Below are 9956 nucleotides of genomic sequence, written 5' to 3'. Positions count from 1 at the left end.
GACAATACAGTTGACCCTTGAACAACACAGGTTTGAACTGCAAGATTCACTTATGCATGAACTTTTTTCAAAAAATACAGTACAGCACTGTAAATGTATTTTCTCTTATTTTTTTTAAAGATTTTATTTATGTTATTTATGTATTTTCAGATATAGAGCACACACACACAATCAGGGACAGGGGCAGAGGGAGAGAGAGAATCTCAAGCAGACTCCCAGACTCCCTGCAGAGCCCCAAGTTGGGGCTCAAACCCATAACCACAAGATCATGACCTGAGCCAAAATCAAGAATTGAAGGAACACTCAACTGACTGAGCCACCCAGGCACCTTTATTTCTTCTTGTTATTTTTTAAATAACATTTTATTCTTTTTAGCTTACCTTATTGTAAGAATACAGCATATAACACACATAAAATACAAAATATGTGCTCATCAACTATGTTATTGGTAAGGCTTCTGATCAATCATGGGCTATTAGCAGTTAAGTTTGGGAAATTTTGACTGTGTAGGGGATCCCCTTAACCCCTGTGTTGTTCAGGATCAACCATACTGACACACATGCTCCAAAGTCTAACTAAAATAGTTTATTAAAACTCAACTCTCTTCTGAGTGACTTTAATAAAAATATTTTAGTTCACCCTATTTGGATTTCATCAATGACAAAATCACCAGCTCTTATGAATACCATAGAGTCCAGTAGCTAACTACCTTCGGCCATGATCCATCCAAATAGTCCAATAAGCAAGCTCTGATTTATCTACCATAAAAGACATGTCCAACTGCTACAAACATATCAAGGGGTTAGCTTTTTCTACCGACTAGAAGTGTTCAATTTATCTTAAAATAAGTCGTTTCACTGAACATCTGAAAGGCAACTAGTCTCGTCCATTACCAGAAAGAAAATCTCACGAACACACTTGGAAAACTTTTTACATCAAATCAGTGTTTATAGGACACAGAATTAATCTCAGATGGATACTGAGATCATCTCCCTTCAGGTTCCCCGGCGTTTTTCCCTTCTGATGCCCTTCCTGGATAATCTCCACCAGCAAGCAGGCTGGCTGATTAGAAGAGGTTGGCTCTAGAATGAGTAGGTTTGGGTCTTAAATTCTTCAGGGTAGAGTACCTCACAAAGCTTTATCTTACTGATGCCAACTAATAATTATAGCTTAAATTATGCCTTTTACTAACAAAATCCCTGAATTTCACTTCTTGTCAACCTGCACAAAGAACATAAGAAGGAACAGAAGAAGACCAAAAAATAAATAAATAAATAAATAATTTTAAAAATGAATTGCTTTGAAAGATGGGGGGCTTGAGAGAATTGAGGGCCTTCTGCTCTAAAGCTGCAAATACATAGGGCAACATTAGCTAGTGCTACACACAGTAGTAATTCAACTAGCTTAGGTTTTAGATTGTCAAAATAAAAAGGAGTCAAATATTAATTTAAGAAGTAATTTCCAGGGCTTCTCAGAAATACAGAGAGTCAGTCTTAGGTCATGTACATTTTTCAGGGTTCCCAGGATATTAAAAAGAAGAAAAAAAAGAAGAAAGAAGAAGAAGAAAAGAAGAAGGAGAAGGAGAAGAAGAAGAAGAAAAAGACCAAAACATGGTTACAAAAATTGTGGGATGTTTAAAAATATTTTATATTTAATAAGTTAGTTAATACTCTATATACCAACACAACAAAATATATAGGTTGCCAGGAGTACAAGATTTGTATTAAATATTAAATGGGCATTACAGGGATCCCTGGGTGGCGCAGCAGTTTGGCGCCTGCCTTTGGCCCAGGGCGCGATCCTGGAGACCCGGGATCGAATCCCACATCGGGCTCCCAGTGCAAGGAGCCTGCTTCTCCCTCTGCCTGTGTCTCTGCCTCTCTCTCTTTCTCTCTCTGTGACTATCATAAATAAATAAAAATTTTTTAAAAAGTTAAAAAAAAATAAATGGGCATTACACATGAAGTGGTCCAACACTGAACCCAAGTTTAAAATTGTGTCACTTGGGACACCTGGGTGGTTCAGTCAATTAATTAAGCATCTGCCTTTGGGTCAGATCATGATCTCTGGGCCCTTGGAAATAATAGCCTCCCATCAGGCTCCCTGCTGGGGGGGGGCGGTGCTGCTTCTCCCTCTGCCCCTCCCCCTGCTCATGCTTGCACACTCTCTCTTTCTGAAATAAAACCCTTAAAAAATAAATAAAATTGTGTCACTAAAAACATTTTTTTTTCTTCTTTTCCAAATTCTATCAGTATATCTCTGTGACCATGTATAACCTTACTTGGTGATAATATCAAATGTTTTCTTCAGGTTCCTGGCAAGCTCCCAGTAAACATCCTTTCCTTAACCTAACTACCAAGGAACAAGACTGTCTAGGTTTCCTACCTAAAGCCAGAGCTCTTATCTTCTAAGGCAGTGGGTTTTTAAGATGGGGGTGGAGCACTTTTTGACAATCTGATGAAAGCTCTGTCCTAAACCCCCAACCAACAAATGTACACATACAACAAAAACATGTACAACTGGGGAGCTTTGGGTGGAAGATTCCCTAAAATCCATCCAAATATAGGCTATGGGCTCCAGGTTAAGAAGCCATCCTCTGGGGACACCTGGATGGCTCAGTGGTTGAGTGTCTGCCTTTGGCTCAAGTCCTGATCCCTAGGTGTTGGGATCCGGGTATTGGGATCCAGTCCCACACTGGGGACTCCTACCAAAAAAAAAAAAAGAGGGAGGCCTTTTTAGATATTTTTATGTGACACTTAATAGTTTAAGGAGACTGTAAATTTTTTTACTATAAATATTTGTATAATTACCTGAGAATTCAAGGACACTGATAAGTAACGTACCTCAAAGTGAACCAATATATTAAAGATCTTAGGGGCACCTGGATGGCTCAGTGGTTGAGCGTCTGCCTTTGGCTCAGGGCGTGATCCCGGGGTCCTGGGATCGAGTCCCCCACCGGGCTCCCCACAGGGAGCCTGCCTCTCTCTCCATGTCTTTCATGAATAAAAAATAAAATAAAATAAAATAAAATAAAATAAAATAAAATAAAATAAAATAAATAAAATAAATAAAATAAAATAAAATAAAATAAAATAAAATAAAATAAAATAAAATAAAATAAATCTTAAAGAAAGAAAAAGAAAAAAGCATCCTCCCCTGGAGGGTTCTCTGCCCTGGATTGTGTTATTTCTCCGTGAAGACAGGACTCAGGGGTCGAAGGGTGCCAGAGGCTCTGAAACAACGTGCTGCCGGAGGGAAGGCTGGGCGGAACAGGAGCACCTGCCCTGGACGCCGGCAGGTGCTGCACCCCCTAGAAGGGACGGACGCCGGCGGCAGCACCGCGGCAACCCCAGGCCACGCCTCCACGTTGCCTGGCAACAGCGTCGCGCCAGGTGCGGGGGCCGAGGCCGGGTTCTCCGCTCGCGCTCCCCGCGGGCGGTGGAAACCGCTGGGCCCGCGGCCCGCTCGCCTCCGCCTGGAGGCCGACTTCGGGGTGCGGGTCAGGCGTCCTCCCCCGGCCGCTGGACGACGCTGGCTCGCGAGGGCGAGGGGGAGCACCATGCAGGTGGGCACCCTGGGGAACGGCCGGCTGGGCCTGGAGCGGGGGGCACCCAGGGCGTGCGCAGCCCACATTTGTTCTCCTACGAGCTCAGTGTTGCGTGCGGCTCCGTCGAGGTTTGGGGCTGTCCGACCTGACCCCCCCCTCCCCCCCAAACACCAAATCCACACGCAAGACTTCGGCTGGGCCTGGGGAAGCGTTCGGAGGGTGGAGGGCCGGGTTTCACACCTGCGCCCTGGAAGCCTTACTGCTGCCCTACTTCTGACTTGAGAAAACAGGCCAGCGACGGTAGCCCGGGTGTCATTCAATTGCAGTATTCTGCTTTCCTGCTTTAAAAAATAATGATAAAATTAAAAATTAAAAAAATATCAGAACGGACACCCAGGAGCTGCATCTGTCTTGAGGGAGACCAGCTGTCCCTGGAGTTTCTCCCACCTGACTGCGAAAGCTCAGCTAGTCTTCCAGGTGTTCCTTAGAGGCCTGCTCCTGCCTAAAGCTTCCTTACTAGCCGGAAGCCTGTGCCTCTGTTTCTTCTTTTATCAGAGTAAAATTCTCACTTTCTGACTTTCAGAAACTGCTGCTTTCCACCTGCTCCCCCAAATGAAAACTGTGATTTTTTCCTTGTTTTACATATTTATTTTTTACTACATATACTGTATAATTTACTAGGATATTTTGAACATAAATTACATGTAATTTTTAATGGATAGTCTTTGTGTGTCAATTATAGATTCCTAGCAAGTACATTTTCTCCCATCTGTAAAAACATTGCAAATTTGTCTGGATTTATGCCTCCTCTTTAAGAAATAGGTCAAAATATAATTGAGAGTGATGTTAACGGCACATTAACCTTTGTTCATTTATTCATTGATTTATTCAACAGCCAGTTTATTCAGTGTTTATGTTTAGTTACCAATTTCTTCTAAAAGAGCTTACTATGAGGGAGAGAAAGAGAGTGGTAACTATTTGTGGCATGATAAATGCCATAATAGTTTTAGCAAATAGATCTTAGTACCTATTTCTAGTAGATAAAATTTCATAGTAATTTCTAAAAATGAAGGAAGGCATAGACTGTAGAGCATTTACTGTTATATTCCATTGCAATGAACTCCTACATCAGTTAAGGAAGAACAGAGGAGGTATAAATAAAACCATAAGAATGTGGTATCATGAATATCAAGAAGGACCATTTTAACAAGAAAGAATGACAAAGTCTCTCCCATTCTGCTTAAGAGATCAAATACAATGAATATCCACTGAAATGAACAACATGGAGCTCATAGGTGACATTAGCTAGAACATTTTTGAAAGTATTGGAAGCAACTTGGGAGTGGATTGAAGAGTTAATGGGAGGTGGGAGTACTTACAGCTTAGGTAGATAATTGTTTCAAGAAGTTTAACTATGGAGGAGAAAAGAGAAGATTGTAGGGGATGTCAAGTGCAGAAGGAGTTTTTTTAAAAAGGTAGTGCTGGATTTCTGAGATAGTGAACTACTCTCCTGCTGCATACAAGTAAAAATGCTGGCTAACATGTAAAACACATTTCTTTAAAAGCATCAAAGGGATGACTTGATAGTAAGAAACTATGAGACCAAAATTGAAGGGAAATTGGAAAACCACATAAATGGATTTCCACAATTCCAAAGCCACTGTTACCCTGAAGGCATTAGCAGTCTGTGTTTTGGTCCTGGGTATAATCACAGGGTGAAAGGAACCAAAGGGGTATGGTCCACCAAACGATGGAAGGTTAATAGGAGTAGGAACAAAAGATAACTTCATGTCTAGGGGAATTCAGGGAAGGGTGTCTTGATGCTAGTGGAATAGGGGAGAAAAAGAAAAATAATAATACCTATCCCCAAGAAGTTGTGGCCCAAGGCAACTCTCATATAGATTATGACCTAGGGCATATTGTCTGGGGTCCAGCAAGCCTTAAATTATGAATTTGATATATATTAGTTATAGATTTAGTGCCCATAAATGCCAGGAAGAAGTTTAAAAATTCTCGGTGTTGGAAGATATCTTTATCTTAGGGCTCAAAGAATTGCCTTAGGTAAGTTCCCAAGGATAGCAAACAGAAATCAATGAAAAGTAACCAAGCACACAAGGAAACAGGTCACTATGAATGTGAACCAACAAGAGACTTTGTTAGAATGATCAGAAACAGGTTATAAAACAATTATGTTTATTAGTTTAAAAAAGTAAGACTAGATTGAAATTATCTGCAGGGAATAGTGAGCCAAAAAAATTGATGAAGACATATTTATACATTACAATGGATAATCCAAAAGAAAATTAAGAAAGCAATTCCCTGTATATTTGCATCAAAAAGAATCAGATACTTAGGAATCAATGTAACCAAAAAGGCAAAAGACTTGTACGCTGAAAACTACAAAATACTGCTGAAAGAAATTAAAGAAGACATAAATAAGTAGAGAACAACCCATGTCTGTGGATTGGAAGACTTAAATTGTCAATATGTCAATACTTCCCAAAACAGTCTACAGATTCTGTGTAATCCCTACCAAAATGCAAATGACTTTTTTGTAAAAATAGAAAAACCCATCTTAAAATTCATATAAATCTTAGGAGACCCAACATACCTGAAAGTCTTTTAAACGGTGAACAAAATTGGAGGACCCAATTTCTGATTTCAAAATATATTACAAAGCAGCAGTAAAACCATGTGGTACTGATAGAAAGACAGACATAATAAAGAAAAATGGAACAAAACAGAGAGCCCAGAAAGAAACCCTTACACACTGGCCAAATAATTTGCAACAAGCATGCTAAGACTATTTAAGCGAAAGGATAGTCTTTTGACAAATGGTGGTGGGAAAACTGGGTATCCACATCCAATGAATAAAGAAAAATTAACTGAAAAAGGATCAAAGACGTAGATGTAAGAACTAAAACTATAGAATACTTAGAAAAAAACATAGGGGAAAATCACCATGGCATAGGATTGGCAATGATTTCTTGGATATAACACCAAAAATATAGGCAAAACAAGTTAAAAATAGATAAATTGGACTTCATCAAAGCTTAAAACTTTTATGCATCAGAGGACATTGCTGTATCAATCGAGCAAAAATACAAACCACAAAATGGGAGAAAATATTTGTAAATTATATAATTGACAAAAGATTAATATTCATAATTTATAAAGAGCTCTTAAAATTCAATATCAAAAAGACAAACCCCACTGAGCAGGGACCCTGATGCAGGGGCTTGATCCCAGGACCTCGGGCAGATATCCAACTGACTGAGCCACCCAGGCACCCCTTATTTTGGCTTTAATGAAGAATTTGCTTTAAACAAAGGTACCACTGTGGTAGGGGATGGATAAACATTAAAAACTAAATATATTTTTTCTCTTAATTTCCTTAAAAGATATTATAATTCTTTAAGGCAGAAATTGTAACATTGTATTATAGATATTCAAATATATGTATGTAGATAATCAGTCTTGGCAAATATTTATCAATTTCATTAATCTTCTTTAAGAACCAAAGTGTTTTCTTAAATTCCAAATATATAATGATCTCTTAGTGATTTCTCTCCTTGGTCACTGTGCTCAAATCTGTGAGGCTTTATTCAATTTCTCAGCTTCTTGCCCTCTTCCAAAAATTGATAGTTGATCCGTAGGGAAAGGCTACAAACATAGAACTCCTCTCTGGGCCTCTTTCTTATCCAAGATCTTCTCCTGATAATTCTCTTCACTGCCTTGTTGATTCTCCAATGCTTTCAAATTTTACTAGATGTTCTCAGCAAAAGGCTTATATTCAAATTGTGTAGTCTACTAGTGCAGAACTCCTACTGATACTGATTTTTTCTTGTTATAAGACATATAGAAAAATAGGGATTGAAAAGAAAGAATAGAAAGGAAGATCTCATGGATAGGGAGACTGGTAAAAGACAAAGTGTGGATAGAAAAACAAAACTTTGGCCAAAGAATAGAATGAAGAGGAGAAATAAGATGGTACTTGTATTTGTTATTTATTGTTGCATAACGAAGTACCACAAACATGGTGTCTTAAAACAACATATTTATTGTCTCAGATTTTTTATGGGTCAAGGATCCAGTCATTGCTTAGCTGGACCTCTTCTCCAGAGTCTCCCACAAGGTTGCAATGGAAGTGTTAGCCAAAGCTGCAGTCTCATTTGAAGGTACAGCAGAGAAAGGATCTACTTCTAAATTCACTTACATGGTATTTGGCAGAATTCAGTTCTTTTGAGGCTATATGACTAAAGACCTCAATTTCTAGCTGATTGTGGGTTATTCCCATAGTTCTCTCCATGGAGCGCCTCACAATATGGCAGCTTGCTTTATCAAAGCCAGCCAATGAGAAGAGTGCTGGCAAGACGGAAGCTACAATATTATGGAGTATAATCACAGAAATGACATTTCTTCATCTTTGCCATGTTCTGTTGGTTAGAAGCATGTCACAGTTCCCACCCATAATCAAGGAGAGAGGGCTATGGAGGGATGTGAATACCAGAATGTGGAGATCATTCAAAGTCATCAAATACTTTGCCACAGAATTCCTTCATGTATGTAAAGTTCTCTCTTCTCCTGGAAGGAAATATCAGTGAAAATGGACATCAAACTAGAAAGATAAGAGTTAATATATTACAACTTCTGGAAAAGCAGCAAATAAAATATCAAAGCCTAAGTTACAAAGAAAACAAGATTAACTTTCATAGAAAGAAACTATGATTAGACATAATTTAAACTATGGAAAACCTCCCAGCCTCTTCTAACATTTAACCTGAGAATAAGAGCCCCTCAAAGCTGTATAGTTGAAAAGAGAAACATGTTCACCTGGAGGTCTTAAATGCCTATGTAGAAAAATGGAACAGTATTTGTGTGCATGATGTGAATTCTATAGTCATCAGAGAATTTTCCATGATTTATGAGTTTACTTCATTAATATTTGATATATGTGTTCCAAATTGATTTTTTATTAAACATCTCAGGGTAACTTTGAGGGTAGAGGATGTATCCTATTTATCAAAGTATGTTACCACTAGTGCTGGGAAGTGAGGGAAAAGTAGGCCACTTTGTTCTATTCTTTGAAACTAATTATCTAGTTATCTATAGAGCTCATGAACAATTACATAGTTGAAAATGCTATTATATATCAGTTTTGTATATACATATTAAAATGCACAGCTATATTAATAGATTTTCTATTTTTTTCATAGGATCCAAATGAAGATACAGAATGGAATGAAATTTTAAGAGATTTTGGCATTCTTCCTCCAAAAGAAGAACCAAAAGATGAAATTGAAGAAATGGTTTTACGTTTACAGAAAGAAGCAATGGGTACAGTTATGCAGTTAGTGGGCTGGATGAAGGAGATAATGATAGCGAAAATGTATTTCATAAACTGAGAGAAAGGATATTAGAAATCCTACCTATACTTTTGAAATGAGGATGCTAATACCTAAAATTTTAAATTCATGTGTCACATGTCACAAGCTGGTTAGTAACAGCTGAAATGTCCTGGTATCTAACCTAGTGAGCCTTTTCTCTACCATATTCCTCTATGCCATGGTTATCTTCCATTTTGATCATGTATATAATATGTTTGATTTGTCAAGATTTTCAAGCACTTGGGAAATCTGAATTTATGGAGTCTAACTGATGTTCACATCTACTTTAAATGTAACTTGGTAATTCTGTGAACTTGGAGGGAGACTCACTTTAAACAAATCTGAAGCAGTCAGCCACAAAATACAGTTATATATTGGAGAACCTGCAACATTAAAGATATTCTTTATTTCCATTTATCTATATATTGTTTTTTCTATAAAGTAAAAAAATGGTTTTTAAATAATTCAATTATCTAAAATGTATTTTGTTTTAGTTAAACCATATGAAAAAATGACTCTTGCACAGTTGAAGGAAGCTGAAGATGAATTTGATGAAGAGGATATGAGAGCTATTGAAATATATAGGTACAGTGATTTATTTGGACAACTTATGAGTTTTTGAATAGAGAAATAGAATAAATGAATGAAGAATGAAGCAAGAAAAAGCCCTATAGATTTTTAAAAGAAAAAAACTAATTTTTAGAACATTTTAGTCTTTTTTAAATATTTTATACATTCGAGAGATTATGAGCAGGGGTGGGGGACAGAGGAAGAGGGAGAAGCAAACTCCCTGCTGAGCAGGGAGCCTGATATGTTACTCAGTCCCAGGACCCTGGGTTCATAACCTGAGCCAAAGGCAGAAGCTTAATTGATTGAGCCACCTAGGTGCTCCAAGAACATTTTAGTTCTAGTTTTTGTTTTTAAAGTAACCTCTATACCCAACATGAAGCTTGAACTCACAACCCTGAGATCAAGAGTCACGTGGTCTACCAACTGAGCCAGCCAGGTGCCCCATTTAAGAA

The 9956-nt window shown here is 38.1% G+C and overlaps 1 protein-coding gene across 1 annotated transcript in view; it reads left to right on the top strand.

Moving 5' to 3' along the window:
• The first annotated feature begins 3427 nt into the window (after nt 1-3427).
• PDCL2 (phosducin like 2) overlaps nt 3428-9956 on the top strand; it is a 29033-nt gene continuing 22504 nt past the window's right edge. The window contains exons 1-3 of the mRNA XM_041723976.1: nt 3428-3565; nt 8764-8884; nt 9429-9519. Coding sequence (XP_041579910.1) covers nt 3560-3565; nt 8764-8884; nt 9429-9519 — 218 coding nt within the window. The 5' untranslated portion in view covers nt 3428-3559. The remainder of the gene's footprint in view (nt 3566-8763; nt 8885-9428; nt 9520-9956) is intronic.

The sequence above is a fragment of the Vulpes lagopus genome, chromosome 12 (genome assembly GCF_018345385.1).
Source record: "Vulpes lagopus strain Blue_001 chromosome 12, ASM1834538v1, whole genome shotgun sequence".
NCBI classification, from domain to species: Eukaryota; Metazoa; Chordata; class Mammalia; order Carnivora; family Canidae; genus Vulpes; species Vulpes lagopus.
Note: the sequence above shows the minus strand (reverse complement) of the source record. Positions and strands in the feature narration are given on the sequence as shown.